This window comes from Lampetra fluviatilis, chromosome 63 (assembly GCF_964198595.1).
Source record: "Lampetra fluviatilis chromosome 63, kcLamFluv1.1, whole genome shotgun sequence".
NCBI lineage: Eukaryota > Metazoa > Chordata > Hyperoartia > Petromyzontiformes > Petromyzontidae > Lampetra > Lampetra fluviatilis.
In genome coordinates, this window is record NC_136337.1 from 4,366,152 (window position 1) to 4,386,959 (window position 20,808).

Consider the following 20,808-nt stretch of genomic DNA (forward strand, 5'->3'; position numbering starts at 1 on the left):
GTGGCTAAAGCACAGCAAGTTGGTACAGTAGGGGGCACAGGTGGTGCATCAGCCAGTCATCTCGGTCATCTCAGTCAGTCGACCCGTGGCAACTGGGTCTGCCCCGTGACCTCCTGCCAGCGGGCGTTCGACACTTCACGTGGCCTCAAGGTGCACATGGCCTGGCACAAGCGTCGTGGTGACGTCACCGCCACTTAGTGGCGAATGGCGGTTGTTGTTGTATGTATAGATATGTGTGGTTGTATGGGTGGGGAGCGGTGGTGTAGTGGTTAGCGCTACGCTGCGCTACGAACCCGGTGACCCGGGTTCGATTCCCGCTCACGGCCAACACCACAGTGACGATTATCTGAACCGTCACGTGACCTGAACCCCCACTCACTCACGTTACCTGAACCCCCAACACGTGACCAGAACCCCCACCACTTGACCTGAACCTGAACCCCCAACACGTGACCTGAACCCCCATCACGTGACCTGAACCCCCACTCACTCACGTGACCTGAACCCCCAACACGTGACCTGAACCCCCAACACGTGACCTCAACCCCTACACGTGATCTGAACCCCTACACGTGACCTGAACTCCCACCACGTGACCTCAACCCCCACACACTCACATCGCCTGAACCCCCACACACTCACGTGGGGGTTCAGGGCACGAGAATCCCCGAATGGGGTGTAGGGCGCAGGGAAGGTGAACATCCCCTGGCTTGCAAGGCGGTCCAACTCGATCGTACGTTCGTCACTCACACAACTTCTCCCAAGGGCGCTCAAAACTTCTTTGGTGTTATGTCATTCTTTCGTGTTATGTTATGTAACTCATTGCCTCCACCCCCCTCCTCCCCTGTCCAACTTAAGACCGACATCTTCAAGAGAGAGAGAGAGATGGCCTTTGTCGAGAGCGCCGGGCTTTAAGCCAGCTGTTGGTTCAAGCAAATCTGGCTTTGTTGTGGAATGTTGGCGAGTGTGTGGGTGTACACGCGTGTGTACGTACAGGTGTGTGTGTGTGTGTGTGCAGGCGAATGTGTGGGTTGTACGCGTATGTGTGCACAGGTGAGTGTGTGTACAGGTGAGTGTGTGTACAGGTGAGTGTGTGTACAGGTGAGTGTGTCGGTGAGTGTATTGGTGTACGCGTGTTTGTGTGTACAGGTGAGTGTGTGTACAGGTGAGTGTGTGTACAGGTGAGTGTGGAGGTGCATTCGTGTTTGTGTGTACAGGTGAGTGTGTGTACAGGTGAGTGTGTGTACAGGTGAGTGTGTGTACAGGTGAGTGTGTCGGTGAGTGTATTGGTGTACGCGTGTTTGTGTGTACAGGTGAGTGTGTGTACAGGTGAGTGTGTGTACAGGTGAGTGTGTGTACAGGTGAGTGTGGAGGTGCATTCGTGTTTGTGTGTACAGGTGAGTGTGTGTACAGGTGAGTGTGTGTACAGGTGAGTGTGGGTGTATGCGTGTGTGTGTACAGGTGAGTGTGTCGGTGAGTGTATTGGTGTACGCGTGTTTGTGTGTGCAGGTGAGTGTGTGAGTGTACAGGTGTGTGTTACAGGTGAGTGTGTGGGTGTACGCGTATGTGTGCACATGTGAGTGTGTGTTACAGGTGAGTGTGTGGGTGTACGCGTATGTGTGCACATGTGAGTGTGTGTTACAGGTGAGTGTGTGGGTGTACGTGTATGTGTGTACAGGTGAGTGTGTGTACAGGTGAGTGTGGAGGTGAGTGTGTCGGTGAGTGTATATGTGCACTCGTGTTTGTGTGTACAGGTGAGTGTGTGTACAGGTGAGTGTGTGTACAGGCGAGTGTGTCGGTGAGTGTATTGGTGTACGCGTGTTTGTGTGTACAGGTGAGTGTGTGCGTGTACAGGTGAGTGTGTGAGTGTACAGGTGAGTGTGTGTACAGGTGAGTGTGTGTACAGGTGAGTGTGGGTGTATGTGTGTACAGGTGAGTGTGTGTACAGGTGAGTGTGTGGGTGCACTCGTGTTTGTGTATATCAAGGGGTGCCCAGCCACCGCCTGCCCAAGCATCTTCTGTTTGGCCGGATAGAGGGGGCTAAACGGGCACAGTATGGGCTAGAGAGGGGATGGGCCTATGAGGAGCAGGAGGACGTGGAGCTGAGTGGACTTGCTGATAATCGGTATCAGCGGTGTAAAGGTCGCCCTCTGTGGAGGAGGAGGCTCGTGAAGGACGCTGCTGGGCAGTTGGAGGCAGTCGCCCTCCAGCAACAACAGAGGGCAGAGGAGTCACGCTCACAACAACGAGCGGAGCGCCGGACGGATAAAACAGCGAGTTGGATCAGTGGTGGCACAAGTGATCTCAGTCAGTCAACACATGGGTGTGCCCGTGACGTGCCAGCCTTTGACCACTCCAAGTGGCCTCAAAGTGCACCTAGCCTGGCACAAGTGCCGTGTTGACGTCACCACCACTAAGGTGGTGAACGGCGTTTGTTGCTTCTGAAAAAAGAAGAAGCCAATAACTTAGTGGGCCTTAGCTGGTGAAATAAGCAAAATTGTGAACGGTTTATTTTAGTGGGGTATCAATAAAAGGATCGCCCCGAAATAAATCGATCCGTCTCCCGGGGGGGGGGGGGGGGGGGACAAGGGACGTGGCTTGTGCCCGTTCCAGAATCAGAATATTTATTTAGGAAATCCGATGAGCTATAAAGTGCTCTCTCTCGCAGATGGTCCCGCGAAAGGGGGCACAGGGTCAGAAAGTTCCAGCAGCAAATAACAACGCACACACAAGAAGTCGTAATATTTAAAAATACTTTTTAAAAGACACGCTTTAATGAAATGTACCGTACTAGTAATGGCAGAACTCCACGACCCCAGGAAGTGGCCCCGAGGCTTGCCATAGCGTAAGGAACTGTGGTGATTTACAGCCAACGTGAGTTGAGCGTGGACAATTAGACCCAAGCCGAAACATAACGTATAAAAAAGATCGATAAAAAATATTTAACTTTTTTTTAATGATATAATATAGTACTCTCAACAGTATGACATAAGTATACCAAGTTTGCAGTCGATACCATATTGGGAAGTGGGTTCAAATTGAGTTACAAGATTTGAGGATACAACAGACAGTGAGTTCATAGAAAGCGTGTAAACCCCACCCCCCACTCACCCCTCCCCCCACCCCCCACTCACCCCCCCCAGTCCCACCGACCCCCCACTCACCCCTCCCCCCACTCACCCCCCCCAGTCCCACCGACCCCCCACTCACCCCTCCCCCCACCCCCCACTCACCCCCCCCAGTCCCACCGACCCCGACCCCCCACTCACCCCCCCGGCCTTCACAGGGTGCTGCTGCTCGCTAACAGCACTTGCCCCAACAGTCTGTGAAGGCTATACGGGTGGTATGGAAATCTTTGTCTTTGTCTTTTTTTTGGGGGGTGGTGAAGTGAGAGACTGAGAGCCAAGGCCCCCCCCCCCCCTTAAAGGCCCCCCCCCCACCTCTGATAGCAGTGCGACGAAGTCGGCACTTGCAGGGGCTGCGCCCTTGGCAGGCGCTCTCGCTCGCAACATTCCACCTGGGCTCAGAGAAGCGACAAAAATAAAATAAAAAAACACAAAATCCGGCGGCACGGCCGGCTCCGCTTAGACTGCCGACGGCGGCTCGAGATTTGCTTTCGTTGAATACTGGTAGGAACCTCCTGGTTACACCAGCCCACAGGGGATTATTGTGTCCGTCCGTCGTGCAGGGAGGGGGTGGGGAGGGGAGGGGCTGGGTGGGGAGGGTGGGGAGGGGCTGGGTGTGGAGGGAGGGGCTGGGTGGGGAGGGTGGGGCTGGGTGGGGAGGGGAGGGTGGGGCTGGGTGGCGGGTGGGAGGGGTGGGGCTGGGTGGGGAGGGGAGGGTGGGGAGGGGCTGGGTGGGTAGGGTGGGGCTGGGTGGAGAGGGGCTGGTCACCCCGTGGTGCCCTTATAAAACTCAACGTTTAACCTACTCACGCCGGCTTGTGCCCGCCCTCACAGTCGGCCATATTTGCGGAATACACCACGCCGCCGTTGACCCTGCAGGCCATTGACCGAGCAACCCAACGTTCCTACCAGCTCCCTCCGCAGCAGGACAATGTGTTTTCGTGAGGCTTTGACTGCCACAACAACTTCGCCGTGCGGCAGTTGTGGAGGAGTTGGTGGTGGTGGTGGTGGAGTTGGTGGTGGAGTTGGTGGTGGTGGTGGAGTTGGTGGTGGAGTTGGTGGTGGTGGTGGTCGTGGTGGTGGAGTTGGTGGTGGAGTTGGTGGTGTTGGTGGTGGTCGTGGGGGCACACGCGTGGTGCCATCTGCCAGTCATCGCAGTCTAAACTCAACTCCCCCTGATCCCCCCTCCTACCCCGCAATTAGGATGTATTTGTGTTTGTCTATTTGTATGTTGATGCCAATTTCGTAGAGTAAACAAACTTGAAACATCCATAATAGAGGTTTTGTTTGGTTGATCGCGTAAATATATGAATGTGTCGTTAAACCCGCTACCACCCGACACAGCCAACTAGTAAGGGTTGTGTCACGTAAACAGAACGTGGCCAATTCGTCACTAGTACAGCACTAGTGTGTAGTGTAGTGTATAGTGTAGTGTACAGTAGTGTAGTGTATAGTGTAGTGTATAGTAGTGTAGTGTATAGTGTAGTGTATGGTAGTGTAGTGTATAGTGTAGTGTATAGTAGTGTAGTGTATAGTGTAGTGTATAGTAGTATATAGTAGTGTGTAGTGTATAGTCTAGTGTATAGTGTAGTGTATAGTAGTGTATAGTAGTGTATAGTGAGGTGTATAGTGTTAGTGTGTTAACGAAGTTGCTCATTATGTGGAAATGTATCTCAGTTTCTTTGGAGTTTGCGTGTTTCTCTCTCCCCGTGGTCGCTCGGATTTTCTCCGGCCTCCCCCCTCCGCATTCGAAATCGGCATCAACGCTTTCGTTTCGAGTCTTGCAATTTGGCTGCTCTAAATTTTCGCACGATCGATGATGATCCGTCACTTTCGTTGGGATGCTATCATCTGTGATGAAGAAGTCGCTTCTGAATGAGAGGGGGGGTCCTTACCCGGTAAAGTAAAACAAAAATGGTTTTAGTCGTTTCGTTTTCTTGACGACGCAGGCAACTCCGTGGATAACGATGATGATTCCACCTTTGCCTCCACCTCCTGCTGCTGCTACTGCTGCTGCTCCTGCTGCTGCTGCTACTTCTACTACTGCTGCTGCTACTACTGCTGCTGCTGCTCCTGCTGCTGCTACTGCTGCTGCTACTACTGCTGCTGCTGCTGCTGCTTCTCCTCTTGCTGCTGCTGCTGCTGCTGCTACTGCTGCTGCTGCTTCTCCTCTTGCTGCTGCTGCTGCTGCTGCTGCTCCTGCTTCTCCTCCTGCTGCTGCTGCTGCTGCTGCTGCTGCTGCTGCTACTGCTGCTGCTGCTGCTCCTGCTTCTCCTCCTGCTGCTGCTGCTGCTGCTGCTACTGCTGCTGCTGCTGCTCCTGCTTCTCCTCCTGCTGCTGCTGCTGCTGCTACTACTCCTGCTGCTGCTCCTGCTTCTCCTCCTGCTGCTGCTGCTGCCGCCGCAGACGTCGCGCACAGCAAGGCTCGCCTGAGGCCCTGGCTGCTGGAGCAGATCGAGAGCGGCCTCTACCCGGGCCTCTGCTGGGAGGACGACAGCAAGGCCACGTTCCGCATCCCCTGGAAGCACGCGGCCAAACACGACTACTCGCGGGGGATGCACGGCGCCATCTTCAGGGTTCGCTGCGCACGCCCAAACTTCCTCGGCGGCCGTCTGGAAAGCTCTCCCTTTCCCGCTGGATTGCTCTTCCTTTACCGCTGAAAAGCTCTCCCTTTCCCGCTGGATTGCTCTTACCAGAGGTCGCAAACGGGTTTTGATTCCTTACCCGTACCCGTACCCGGCCGCACCAGGGTCGCAAATGGGTACCCGTACCCGTACCTGTACCCGGCCGGGTACGGGTAGCCAGGTATCGGGTAGGGTACGGGTATCGGGTACCCGGTTGCGACCTCTGGCTCTTACTCTTAGGTTTTTTCGGTAAAGTCAAGTAAAAAAAATTATAGAAGAAATAATAGAAATAAAATAATAATAATAATGCATATTTTATTTATCTTATTTCTTCTATTATTTATATTACTATCTATTTATTTATTTTTTTGCCTACGTGACTTTACCAAAAAACCTAAGAGTATGAATCCTTGCAGTCACGAAAGCTTCAAATCTAGAATGGAAAGCTCTTCCTTTCCCGCTGGGAGCTATGGCACTTTAAAATTGTCGTCTAGGATTGACAAACTCGTTTCTTTCGAACTGCTTCGTGTTGTGTTTAGTTAGTTGTCCTCACCCCCCTTCCACTCCCGGCACCTCCGATTAGCACGGTAGGCTACGTATGGTACGAAAGAGTTCAACATGCATACAGAGACTCACATAGAGACCCACAGACTCACACAGAGACCCATAGACTCACACAGAGACCCATAGACTCACACAGATACCCATAGACTCACACAGAGACCCATAGACTCACACAGAGACCCGTAGACTCACACAGAGACACGTAGACTCACACAGAGACCCATAGACTCACACAGAGACCCATAGACTCACACAGAGACCCGTAGACTCGCACAGAGACCCATAGACTCACACAGAGACCCATAGACTCACACAGAGACCCATAGACTCACACAGAGACCCATAGACTCACACAGAGACCTATAGACTCACACAGAGACTCATAGACTCACACAGAGACCCATAGACTCACACAGAGACCCATAGACTCACACAGAGACCCATAGACTCACACAGAGACCCATAGACTCACACAGAGACATATAGACTCATACAGAGACACATAGACTCACACAGAGACCCATAGACTCACACAGAGACCCGTAGACTCACACAGAGACCCATAGACTCACACAGAGACCCATAGACTCACACAGAGACCCATAGACTCACACAGAGACATATAGACTCACACAGAGACATATAGACTCACACAGAGACACATAGACTCACACAGAGACCCGTAGACTCACACAGAGACTCGTAGACTCACACAGAGACCCATAGACTCACACAGAGACCCATAGACTCGCACAGAGACTCATAGACTCACACAGAGGAGACCCATAGACTCACACAGAGACCCATAGACTCACACAGAGACCCATAGACTCACACAGAGACCCATAGACTCACACAGAGACATATAGACTCACACAGAGACACATAGACTCACACAGAGACCCATAGACTCACACAGAGACCCGTAGACTCACACAGAGACCCATAGACTCACACAGAGACCCATAGACTCACACAGAGACCCATAGACTCACACAGAGACATATAGACTCACACAGAGACATATAGACTCACACAGAGACACATAGACTCACACAGAGACCCGTAGACTCACACAGAGACTCGTAGACTCACACAGAGACCCATAGACTCACACAGAGACCCATAGACTCGCACAGAGACTCATAGACTCACACAGAGGAGACCCATAGACTCACACAGAGACCCATAGACTCACACAGAGGAGACCCATAGACTCACACAGACACCCATAGACTCACACACACAGAGACCCATAGACTGGCACAGAGACTCATTTAGAACACTTGTTTTGTGTTTAGTTTGTTGCAAGGCCGTAGACATGTTGTTGTGTTTAGTTTGTTGTCCTTCGCCCGCACCTCCTATGAGCCTGGTTGTCGACGCTTGCAGTTCGTGTGTCGACGTTTATGACATTTTCCGTTGTCACTGTTTACGTTTGCTGTTGCCGCCATTGACGTTTGTATTCATTTGTCAACACCTGTCGTTGATGGTTTGCCATTGACGTTTGCCGACGTCGGCCATCGGCGTGCGTTGTTGACGTTCGCGTCCGTTTGTCGACGCTTGCCGTCAATGGTCGACGTGGACGTTTTGTTGTTGCCGTTGACTTTTTGTTGTTGCCGTTGACTTTTTGTTGTTGCCGTGGACTTTTTGTTGTTGGCGTTCGCGTCCATTTGTCGCCGTTTGCCGTCGCCGCTTCTCCCCATCGGCGTGCGTTCTTGCCGATGACGACGGTTTACCGCCACCGCCACCACCGGCCTAGGCATGGGCCCAGAACCGGGGCAAGTTCAGCATCAAGGAGCAGGCCGAGCCGTCTGCCATGAAGACTCGTCTGCGCTGCGCCCTCAACAAGAGCACCGACTTCCAGGAGGTGTCCCAGCGCAGCCAGCTCGACATCCCCGAGCCCTACAAGGTCTACCGCGTGCTGCCGGAAGACACCGGAAGCTCCTCGGGCAGCATCGGCGCCGACGGAGGAGGAGGAGGAAAGAGTGAGTGCGGTGGTCGTGATGGGTAGTGGTGGCGGTGAGTGTGGTGACGGTGATGAGAGTGGTGATGGTGTTGGTGAGTGGCGGTGGGTGTGGCGAGTGCGGTGGTGGGTGTGGTGGTGGTGGTGAATGTGGTATAGGCCATGGTTATGAGGAGTGGTAGTGGATCACTGCAGACTCATACACCCCGAGTTCGATTCCCGCTCGCAGCCAAAGTTCGGCGACTTAACTACGTGGTGGCGGGTCCTCCCCTGGATCCACTCAGTCTTAAATGGCTAGCCGGCACGGCGCGTAAAAACATCGGCGCCGTGGGAGACCAAGGCGGCCGGGCTCCGTGCCGACGGCCTTTATAGGTGCCGCTGTGTGGGCTACACACGGGGGGGGGGGTGATCGTAACCTCTGCCCTTTGTCGTCGCGTTCCGCCGCCGCAGAGAAACGCAGGCGCATGGACCACGACTACGAGGGGCACGCCTTCTACGAGAAGCAGGCCGGGGTGAAGCCTGAAGGCCCCGCTCTGGAGATCAAGGTGGGTGTGTGTGTGTGTAGGCCTGGGCTCTGGGTTGTACTTCGTGCTTTCGGAGTCCCTGACACCCGCTGCGTTGGCTGGGTCATGTAGCCCGCATGCCCAGCTACCGCGTGCCTAAACAGCTTTTGTTCAGCCGGATCGAGGGGGCTAAACGGGCGCGGCACGGGCTAGAGAAGAGATGGAGTGACGTGGTACGGGAGGACGTGGAGCTGAGTGGACTTGCCGATGACTGGTACCAGCGGTGTCAAGATCGGCCTCTGTGGAGGAGGCTCGTGAAGGACGCTACTGGGCAGTTGGAGGCAGTCACCCTCCAACAACAATGGAGGGTGGAGGAGCGACGCTCACAACAACGAGCGGAGCGCCGGGTGGCTAAAGTACAGCAAATTGGCACAGTAGGGGGCACAGGTGGTGCATCAGCCAGTCATCTCGGACCGTCAACCTATCTGGGTCTCGTGGTTTTGTTCGAGACGAATCGCGGAGCGGCAGCTAGGGGATGGGACGCGAAAACGATCGGCTATTTTTTTTTACGATAAGCTTACAGCTCATTGGATTACTCCAGGATAAATGAATACTCAGATTCTCACACAATTGAAACGCAACCTAATAAACAAGCGGGAAATGTGCCGCCTTCACATCTCCACCCCTCTTAGTTAAGGAGCAGAGGTCGCAAACGGGTTTTGATTCCTTACCCGTACCCTACCCGATACCCGGCTACCCGTACCCGGCCGGGTATCGGGTAGAGTACGGGTATCGGGTACCCGATTGCGACCACTGGGATGAAGCCATGTTGCAGGCGCGGGTGTGTTGATTCTAGGATCTTGAATTGTGAGAAGAGACAAGACGTTGGAAAATGAGTCACAAACGGTGACTCACCAGTGACTCACGGCCTACCCGTACCCCGTACCCGGCCGCACCAGGGTCACAAACGGGTATCCGTACCCGTACCCGGCCGGGTACGGGTAGCCGGGTATTGGGTAGGGTACGGGTATCGGGTACCCGGTTGCGACCTCTGCTAAGGAGGCATTGGAGAAGCTTGTTTTTAAATGATTAAACAAAACAACTTTTTATTTTACCAGGTAAGGCTCACTGAGCTACTTAGCTCTGTTTTTCAAATGATAGCTCAACGAATTGGATTGTCACCATCATGACGTGGGGATTTACAGCAGGAGCCAAACACTCTGGACGCGTGACGTTGATTCTAAATGTGGAGGGAGAGACACGGAAACTCTAAATACACAGCAGGCGTCGGGGACGGGATCAAATCCCACGACCTCCTGTATTCCAAGCGAGGTAGTTAACATCTCGTCACCATGGCTGTATAGCTATTCTAAAACAGAGCTGTACAACTCACTGGGCCTTACCTGGTACAATAAAACTAGTTTAGTTTTAGTATGGGTCTCTGTGGGTCTCTTGGTATGGGTCTCTTTGAGTATGGGTCTCTGTATGGGTCTCTGTGAGTCTCTAGGAGTCTCTAGGAGTATGGGTCTTTGTGGGTCTCTTAGTATGGGTCTCTGTGGGTCTCTTAGTATGGGTCTCTTTGAATATGGGTCTCTATGAGTCTGGGTCTCTGTATAGGTCTCTGTGGGTCTCTGTGAGTCTCTAGGAGTATGGGTTTTTGTGGGTCTCTGAGTATGGGTCTCTGTGGGTCTCTGTGAGTGTGGGTCTTTGTATGGGTCTCTGTATGGGTCTCTGAGTATGGGTCTCTGTGAGTATGGGTCTCTGTGGGTCTCTATGGGTCTCTGTGGGTCTCTGTGGGTGTCTCTGTGGGTCTCTGTGGGTCTCTGTGAGTATGGGTCTCTGTGGGTCTCTGTGAGTATGGGTCTCTGTGGGTCTCTGTGGGTGTCTCTGTGGGTCTCTGTGGGTCTCTGTGAATATGGGTCTCTGTGGGTCTCTATGGGTCTCTGTGGGTCTCTGTGGGTCTCTGTGAGTATGGGTCTCTGTGGGTCTCTATGGGTCTCTGTGGGTCTCTGTGGGTCTCTGTGGGTCTCTGTGGGTGTCTCTGTGGGTCTCTGTGGGTCTCTGTGGGTCTCTGTGAGTATGGGTCTCTGTGGGTATCTGTGAGTATGGGTCTCTGTGGGTCTCTGTGGGTGTCTCTGTGGGTCTCTGTGGGTCTCTGTGAGTATGGGTCTCTGTATGGGTCTCTGTGGGTCTCTGTGGGTCTCTGTGGGTCTCTGTGAGTATGGGTCTCTGTGGGTCTCTGTGGGTGTCTCTGTGAGTCTCTGTGGGTGTGAGTGGGAGTGTGGGTCTCTGTGAGTATGGGTCTCTGTGGGTCTCTGTGGGTCTCTGTGGGTCTCTGTGAGTATGGGTTTCTGTGGGTGTCTCTGTGAGTCTCTGTGGGTGTGAGTGGGAGTGCTGTGGGTCTCTGTGGGTGTCTCTGTGGGTCTCTGTGAGTATGGGTCTCTGTGGGTCTCTGTGGGTATCTGTGGGTCTCTGTGGGTCTCTCTGTGGGTCTCTGTGGGTCTCTGTGGGTCTCTGTGGGTGTCTCTGTGGGTCTCTGTGGGTGTCTCTGTGGGTCTCTGTGGGTGTGAGCGGGGGTGCTGTGGGTCTCTGGGTCTCTGTATGGGTCTCTGTGGGTCTCTGTGGGTGTCTCTGTGGGTGTCTTTGTGGGTTTCTGTGGGTGTCTCTGTGGGTGTGAGCGGGGGTGCTGTGGGTCTTTGTGGGTCTCTGTGGGTCTCTTTGGGTTTCTGTGGGTCTCTGTGGGTCTCTGTGGGTGTCTGTGGGTGTCTCTGTGGGTGTCTCTGTGGGTGTCTCTGTGGGTTTCTGTGGGTGTCTCTGTGGGTGTGAGCGGGGGTGCTGTGGGTCTTTGTGGGTCTCTGTGGGTCTCTGTGGGTGTCTCTGTGGGTCTCTGTGGGTCTCTGTGGGTTTCTGTGGGTGTCTCTGTGGGTGTCTCTGTGGGTTTCTGTGAGTGTCTCTGTGGGTCTCTGTGGGTCTCTATGGGTCTCTGTGGGTCTCTGTGGGTGTCTCTGTGGGTCTCTGTGGGTGTGAGCGGGGGTGCTGTGGGTCTCTGTGGGTGTTTCTGTGGGTGTCTCTGTGGGTGTCTCTGTGGGTCTCTGTGGGTGTGAGCGGGGGTGCTGTGGGTCTCTGTGGGTGTTTCTGTGGGTGTCTCTGTGGGTGTCTCTGTGGGTGTCTCTGTCGGTCTCTGTGGGTGTGAGCGGGGGTGCTGTGGGTCTCTGTGGGTGTCTCTGTGGGTGTTTCTGTGGGTGTCTCTGTGGGTGTCTCTGTGGGTGTCTCTGTGGGTGTGAGCGGGGGTGCTGTGGGTCTCTGTGGGTGTCTCTGTGGGTGTTTCTGTGGGTGTCTCTGTGGGTGTCTCTGTGGGTGTGAGCGGGGGTGCTGTGGGTCTCTGTGGGTGTCTCTGTGGGTGTCTCTGTGGGTGTCTCTGTGGGTGTCTCTGTGTGTGTCTCTGTGGGTCTCTGTGGGTGTGAGCGGGGGTGCTGTGGGTCTCTGTGGGTGTCTCTGTGGGTGTTTCTGTGGGTGTCTCTGTGGGTGTCTCTGTGGGTGTGAGCGGGGGTGCTGTGGGTCTCTGTGGGTGTCTCTGTGGGTGTTTCTGTGGGTGTCTCTGTGGGTGTCTCTGTGGGTGTGAGCGGGGGTGCTGTGGGTCTCTGTGGGTGTCTCTGTGGGTGTCTCTGTGGGTGTCTCTGTGGGTGTCTCTGTGTGTGTCTCTGTGGGTGTGAGCGAGGGTGCTGTGGGTGTGAGCGGGGGTGCTGTGGGTCTCTGCGAGTGCAGTTCGAGACGAGCTCCGACGCTGCGTCCACCAGCACCAACACCTCCTACTGCTACGAGTCGTCCTCTTCGCTTTCCTCTTCCCCGGGATTTGATTACTTCACATCACACATGAGTCGCCTGCCCTCCCCCCTGGCCGGTGAGTCGTTGTCATTGTCGTCGTCATCGTCGTCGTCATCATCGTCATTGTTGTCATCATCGTCGTTGTCATCATAGTTATCATAGTCATCATCATCAATGTCGTCGTCGTCGTCGTCATCGTCGTCATCATTGTCGTCGTCATCATAGTCATCATCGTCGTCGTCATCGTCACTGTTGTCATCATCGTCGTCATCATCGTCATCATCATTGTCATCGTCGTCATTGTCGTCATTGTCTTCGTCGTCGTCATCATCGTCGTCATCGTCGTTGTCATCATCATCCTAGTCATCATCATCGTCGTCGTCATTGTCGTCGTCGTCATCATCATTGTCATCGTCGTCGTCGTCGTCGTCGTCATCGTCATCGTCGTCGTCATCATCATAGTCGTCATCGTCGTCATCGTCGTCATCATCGTCGTCATCATCGTCGTCATCATCGTCGTCATCATGGGTGGGGGTGGGAGGGGTGGGGAGGGGCTAGTCACCCCCGTGGTGCCCTTATAAAACTCAACGTTTAACCTACTCACGCCGGCTTGTGCCCGTCCTCACAGTCGGCCATATTTGCGGAATACACCACGCCGCCGTTGACCCTGGCCATTGACCGAGCAACCCAACGTTCCTACCAGCTCCCTCCGCAGGAATGTGTTATTTCTTTAGTGTTTTAAGTTTGTTTACTATATGAAATCGCCATAGACATACAAATATACAAAAAAATAATATCCTACTTTGCGGGGGAGGGGGAGCGGGGGGGATAAGGGGTGGAGGGGTTCAGCCTGCAGCGTGGCGACCGTGCAGGTGAAGTTTTCCAGAGCCCTCTCCCAAGAGGGGGTGCACGCAACTGATGGTAAGGGGCCATGGAATCGGCTCGTATCGCGGTGATGGCGATGGTATGGCGATGGTGGCGATGGTGGCGATGGTGGCGATGGTGGAGATGGTGGCGATGATGATGATGGAGATGATGTAGATGGTGGCGATGGTGGTGATGGTGGAGATGATGTAGATGGTGGCGATGATGATGATGGAGATGATGTAGATGGTAGCGATGATGATGGAGATGATGTAGATGGTGTGGCGATTATGGAGATTATGTAGATGGTGGCGATGATGATGATGATGGAGATGATGTAGATGGTGGCGATGATGATGGAGATGATGTAGATGGTGGCGATGATGATGATGATGATGGAGATGATGAAGATGGTGGCGATGATGATGATGATGGCGATGATGTAGATGGTGGCGATGATGATTATGATGATGGAGATGATGTAGATGGTGGCAATGATGTCGATGATGTCGACAATGTCAGTGATGTTGTCCGTCTGACTGTGTTGGCAGTGTCCTCTGTCCTGCTGGGGCAGGCCATCTCGTTCATGAACCAAGACGAGTGGAGAGCTCTGCTCCGATCCGGTAACTTGAGTTAGTTCACAGTGCCACAAACATCGACGTTCGCTCAGCGATGCTTAACACGCACACACACTCACACACACATACACACACACGCACACACACACACACGCACACACGCACACACACACACGCACACACACACACGCACACACGCACACACACACACGCACACACTCACACACACATACACACAGGCACACATACACACACACACATACACACACACATACACACACACATACACTCACACATACACACACACACTCACACACACAAATATACACATACACACACACTCGCACACACACACATACACACAACAACAACAACAACCGCCATTCGCCACTAAGTGGCGGTGACGTCACCACGACGCTTGTGCCAGGCCATGTGCACCCTGAGGCCATGTGAAGTGTCGAACGCCCGCTGGCAGGAGGTCACGGGGCAGACCCATGTGCCACGGGTCGACTGACCGAGATGACCGAGATGACTGGCTGATGCACCACCTGTGCCCCCTACTGTGCCAACTTGCTGTGCTTTAGCCACCCGGCGCTCCGCTCGTTGTTGTGAGCGTCGCTCCTCCGCCCTCCGTTGTTGTTGGAGGGCGACTGCCTCCAACTGCCCAGTAGGGTCCTTTACGAGCCTCCTCCACTGAGGCCGATCTTGACACCGCTGGTACCAGTCATCGGCAAGTCCACTCAGCTCCACGTCCTCCTGTACCACATCACTCCATCTCTCACTCCATCTCTTCTCCAGCCCGTGCCGCGCCCGTTTTGCCCCCTCGATCCGGCCGAACAAAAGCTGTTTCGGCATGCGGTGGCTGGGCATGCGGGCTACATGATCCAGCCACCGCAGCCTTGCCTGCCGGAGGAGCTCACCGATGGGACTTTGCCCAGATCTTTTAAGGATTTGTGAGCTCCTCACACAATCCAGCCTGGTTAAACCCAGGATGGATCGTAGGCAGGCCAGCCTAAATGTTTCCAATTGCGTCTTTCTCTCCCCGTTGTTCCCCCATTGTTAAACCGTTCGTACCGCTGTTCCCCCGCTCTTCCACCGCTGTTCCCCCATTGTTCCCCTGCTGTTCCCTCATTGTTCCCCCATTGTTCCCCCGCTGTTCCCCCATTGTTCCCCTGCTGTTCCACGGCTGTTCCCCCATTGTTCCCCCGCTGTTCCCCCATTGTTCCCCTGCTGTTCCCCCGCTGTTCCCCTGCTGTTCCACGGCTGTTCCGCCATTGTTCCCCCGCTGTTCCCCCATTGTTCCCCCGCTGTTCCACGGCTGTTCCCCTGTTGTTCCCCCATTGTTCCCCCGCCGTTCCCCCATTGTTCCCCCATTGTTCCCCTGTTGTTCCCCCATTGTTCCCCTGCTGTTCCCTCATTGTTCCCCCATTGTTCCCCCGCTGTTCCCCCATTGTTCCCCCGCTGTTCCACGGCTGTTCCCCCATTGTTCCCCCGCTGTTCCGCGGCTGTTCCCCTGTTGTTCCCCCATTGTTCCCCTGCTGTTCCCCCATTGTTCCCCTGCTGTTCCCCCATTGTTCCCCTGCTGTTCCCCCATTGTTCCCCTGCTGTTCCCCCGCTGTTCCCCCATTGTTCCCCCACTGTTCCACGGCTGTTCCCCCATTGTTCCCCCGCTGTTCCCCCGTTGTTCCCCTGTTGTTCCCCCATTGTTCCCCCGCTGTTCCCCCATTGTTCCCCTGCTTTTCCCCCATTGTTCCCCTGCTGTTCCCCCATTGTTCCCCTGCTGTTTCCCCATTGTTCCCCTGCTGTTCCCCCGCTGTTCCCCCATTGTTCCCCCGCTGTTCCACGGCTGTTCCCCCATTGTTCCCCCGCTGTTCCCCTGTTGTTCCCCCATTGTTCCCCTGTTGTTCCCCCATTGTTCCTCCGCTGTTCCCCCATTGTTCCCCTGCTGTTCCCCCATTGTTCCCCTGCTGTTCCCCCATTGTTCCCCTGCTGTTCCCCCATTGTTCCCCTGCTGTTCCCCCGCTGTTCCCCCATTGTTGCCCCGCTGTTCCACGGCTGTTCCCCCATTGTTCCCCCGCTGTTCCCTGCTGTTCCCCGCTGTTCCCCTGTTGTTCCCCCATTCCCCCGCTGTTCCCCGCTGTTCCCCTGTTGTTCCCCCATTGTTCCCCCGCTGTTCCGTGGCTGTTCCCCCGCTGTTCCTCCGGTCCCCAGAACTGGAGGTGACGTTCCGCTACCGGGGTTTGGTGGTGAAACGGGTCCGGGTCTCCAACCCCCATGGATACCGCATCGCTCCCTCCCCCAACCGCCAACCCGGCTCCCAGCACTCGGCTCACCGCCAATCACCGCCACCACCACCATCATCATCGCCACCACAGCCACCACCACCACCACCACGATCAGCAGCAGCAGCAGCTGCAGCAACAGCGTCAACACTACCACCACGAACATCAGCAGCAGCATCAATACCATCATCACAATCACCACCACCACCACGACGATCAGCATCAACACAATCACCACAGTCATTGTCGATATCATCATCACGATCACTAACACCACCACCACCACCACAATCGTCAGCTTCAACATTGTCAATATCGTCATCACAATCACTACCACCACGATCATCGTGGTCATCATCACCACCACCACCGTCATCATCGTCACCACAGCCACTATCGCTCGCACTACCACGGTCCTCATTGCAACCACAACCACAACAACCGCGGGCATTGCAACTCCCGCCCCCACCATCATCATTGTCATCGTCATCCTCGCCATTGCCATCGTTGCAATCACAAGCGCCGCGACCACAATCGGTACAACTGGTGTTGCTACAGTCGGCATCACAACCACCACCACCTCCACCGCCGCCATCGTCATCATTACTACTGCTACCACTACAATCATCGTCATCATCATCATCATCATCGTTGTCGTCGTCGTCGTCATCATCACCCCGATTGTTACTATCAACAACGCCATCATTATCAGGACTTCTGCTACCAGTCCCATGGCCACCCTCATCATCATCATCACCACGGCCAATACTACCAACACCACCGCCATCATCACAACTGCAGTTACCAGCGCCACCATCAACGATGCAACCACAATCGCAAACACCATCACAACTATTAACATCACCACCACCACCATCATCATCATCACCGCTATCACTAGCACTACCACGTTCATCACTACCACCACCACCAAGACCATACTCATCATCATCATCACAACCACCACCACACTCATCATCATCACCACTACCACCACAATCATTTTCATCACAACCACCACCACCACCACACTCATCATCATCATCACCACTACCACCACAATCATTTTCATCACAACCACCACCACCACACTCATCATCACAACCACCACCACCACAATCATCACAGCCACTACCACCACCACCAAGACCATACTCATCACCACAACCACCACAACCACCACAACCACAATCATCACAACCACTACCACCACCACCAAGACCATACTCATCACCACAACCACCACACTCATCATCACCACCACCACACTCATCATCACAACAACCACCACCACCACACTCATCATCACAACTACCACCACCACAATCCTCATCATCATCACAACCACCACCGCACTCATCATCACAACCACTACCACCACCACCAAGACCATACTCATCATCACAACCACCACCATACTCATCATCATCACAACCACCACCGCACTCATCATCACAACCACTACCACCACCACCAAGACCATACTCATCATCACAACCACCACCATACTCATCATCACAACCACCACCACACTCATCATCACAACCATCCCCAACACCACACTCATCATCATCATCATCACAACCACCACCACCACACTCATCATCATCACAACCACCACCATACTCATCATCATCACAACCACCACCACACTCATCATCATCACAACCACCACTACCACACTCATCATCACCACTACCACCACCACACTCATCATCATCACCACTACCACCACACTCATCATCACCACTACCACCACACTCATCATCATCACCACTACCACCACACTCATCATCATCACCACTACCACCACCACCATCATCATTACCACTACCACCACACTCATCATCATTACCACTAACACTACCACGTTCACCACTACCACCACACTCATCATCATCACCACTATCACTACCACGTTCACCACCACCAGAACCACCACGACCGTACTCCTCCTCCTCATCATCACAACCACCACAAGTACCACCACCAGCACGTTCACCAGCACCACGACAACAACCACCGCCACAACCACGCCGCGCTCCATCCCCACCGCCGTCGCCCCCGCTGCAGCTGCTGGCGTTCCCACCGACGGCGCGCGTCCGCTCGCTGGCGCGTCCCCTCCACGAGGACTTTGCGAGCGCGGCCGTGTGGCACGCCCGCCGGGGCCTGCTGCTGCGCCTGGACCCGCGCCGCGGCCTGCAGGCCCAGCGGCTGTGCCGCGGCCGCGTCTTCTGGGACGGGCCTTGCGCGCCACCGCCGCCGCCGGTCCCGCCCCCGGTGCCCAACAAGCTCGAGAAGAGGGAGGTGGTGACCATGTTCGACGTGCGCCGCTTCTGGGACGGTGGGTGAACGGCGGGCGGGGGGGCGGGCGGGCGGGGCGACGGACGGGGCCACTGAGATTTACCAAAACATTTTTATGATAAAAATAAAAGTCTTTGAGTTGTTGCGCCTTTTGGCGTCATCTGGTCCAACACCATGTTAGACTAGGCTCTAAGGAAAGCTGTCTCGGGTGTGAACCAATCAACTTCATGGACAATGCATACATTATCAGAGTTATGTTTTTTGTTTGCATTATGACCGCAGGTATTGTGGTCTATGCAAACATGACTCCTTGTAAAAAAGGTGTCAGTTTTGTTGCCAGATAGAAGGGTAAAAAACCAATTATCAAAATAAAAACAGTTCCAATTTTTAGTCTTATAGGTGCTGATTCTAGATTTGAAGCTTTCGTGACTGCAGGGATCCATCCTCTTGGTTCTTTCGGTAAAGTCCCGTAGAAGGGAAGTAATAAAATAATACAAATAAAACATAATAATATAATATAATAAAATATTATTTTATTATAATAAAATAATATAATATTATATTATTTTATTATGTTTTCTTTTTATTATTTTATTACTTCCCTTCAAATAAAACATAATAATATAATATAATAAAATATTATTTTATTATAATAAAATAATATAATATTATATTATTTTATTATGTTTTCTTTTTATTATTTTATTACTTCCCTTCTACGTGACTTTACCGAAAGAACCAAGAGGAAAGTCACGTAGGTTAAAAATTAAAATTAAAATTAATAAAAAATAAAATAATAAAAATCACGACGTTTCGGAGGCACACGAATAGCAGCATACACGTGCCAACCCACCCCCGACGGTCCGTTACGGCTACACGGCGGGGCGCGGGGGGCGGGAGTGGGGGGGGCAGGCAGATATGGCTGCAGGGTTTTGGTAGTACATGTTGTTTATGCCATTTATTGTGAAAATTCCGTCACAGTTCCTATGATCACTGTTCCATTGCTTTCATGGCTTTATTTTGGTGATTTCGAAAAGTGTATTGGTTTAGCCATGTTTGTTTGTTGTAGTACAGAGTTAGACTGATGGCCTTGATCTAAGTTGTCTTGTGGTTGTTGTTGTTGTTTGACTCGCATCCCACTGGGATTTTTGCACACAGCGTTGGTGTACGGTGATTTTTCTGCAATATTATGCTGTCTTTTCTTGGATTTTCTGTTTGCACTTAGTCACATATTCACTATAAGATGTTTTTTGTTCATGTTTTTGTTTGTTGCGGTTGCACCCGATTCAAGAGCCGAATGGCTCACAGGGCTATACCTAATAAATGAACTTAAACTTGAGATGTTCGTCCGTGCCGATGACCGTCCGTCACCTGCCCCCCGCACGCTGTCGTTGGTGCACATAGAGCTGAGGGCCTTCAAGGAAGGCCGTGGGCCCGAGCCGCGCTTCACCGTCGTGCTCTGCTTCGGCGAGGAGTTCCCCGACGAGAGGCCCCTGCACCACAAGTTCGTCACCGTGCAGGTCGGTGCCCTGCCGGGCGCACCGCCACGCCCTGACCACGCCCTGCCCGTCCTGAACACCCTGAACACCCTGAACACCCTACCCACCCCGCCCACCCCGCCCAACCAGCCCACCCACCCCACCCTACCTCACCCTGCCCACCCTACCCACCCACCCACCCACCCCCACCCTACCCACCCACCCCCACCCTACCCACCCCGCCCACCCACCCCGCCCACCCCCCCCACCCTACCCGCCCTGCCCGCGCGTCGAACGTCGTTTTGTTGTAGTAGGGACCCATTGTGATCTATAGAAATCGGACACAAAGAAACCCGTCGAGACTCGGAGAAACATAGACGTCCACGTATAAACTATTAAACTGTTATTAACCAATTTTGACTTTGCCAGCTAAGCGCCACTGAGTAAGGTTTGCCACGTAAACAAAACGCGCCAATAGGCTGCTACCGGTAGTGTGTTGGAGAGTAAATCCAACAACGTTTACAATTTGAGTACCGTGCCGTTTCCCCGGTGATTACATCCAGTGTCATCCAGCAATTTTGCTAGAATTGTCGTGGGTTAACGACGAATTTACACCCACGCGATCCAACCCAAGTAAAACCTTTACCATGATAAAAATCGCTTTTCGAAAGCCTGCGTGTCAAAGTGAGCACATTCGT

The 20,808-nt window shown here is 53.6% G+C and overlaps 1 protein-coding gene across 2 annotated transcripts in view; it reads left to right on the forward strand.

Annotated features, from left to right (window-relative positions):
• The window catches only part of LOC144951780 (interferon regulatory factor 8-like), a 34,154-nt gene that overhangs the window by 12,524 nt on the left and 822 nt on the right, over window positions 1-20,808 (forward strand). The window contains exons 2-8 of one of the 2 annotated variants that reach the window (XM_078882151.1): window positions 5,532-5,701; window positions 8,073-8,298; window positions 8,727-8,821; window positions 12,545-12,680; window positions 14,020-14,091; window positions 16,258-18,672; window positions 20,037-20,152. In XM_078882151.1, coding sequence (XP_078738277.1) covers window positions 5,532-5,701; window positions 8,073-8,298; window positions 8,727-8,821; window positions 12,545-12,680; window positions 14,020-14,091; window positions 16,258-18,672; window positions 20,037-20,152 — 3,230 coding nt within the window. Of the gene's footprint in view, window positions 1-5,531; window positions 5,702-8,072; window positions 8,299-8,726; window positions 8,953-12,544; window positions 12,681-14,019; window positions 14,092-16,257; window positions 18,673-20,036; window positions 20,153-20,808 lie in introns of those variants that run through there. The other variant, XM_078882152.1, reaches the window with a different exon arrangement.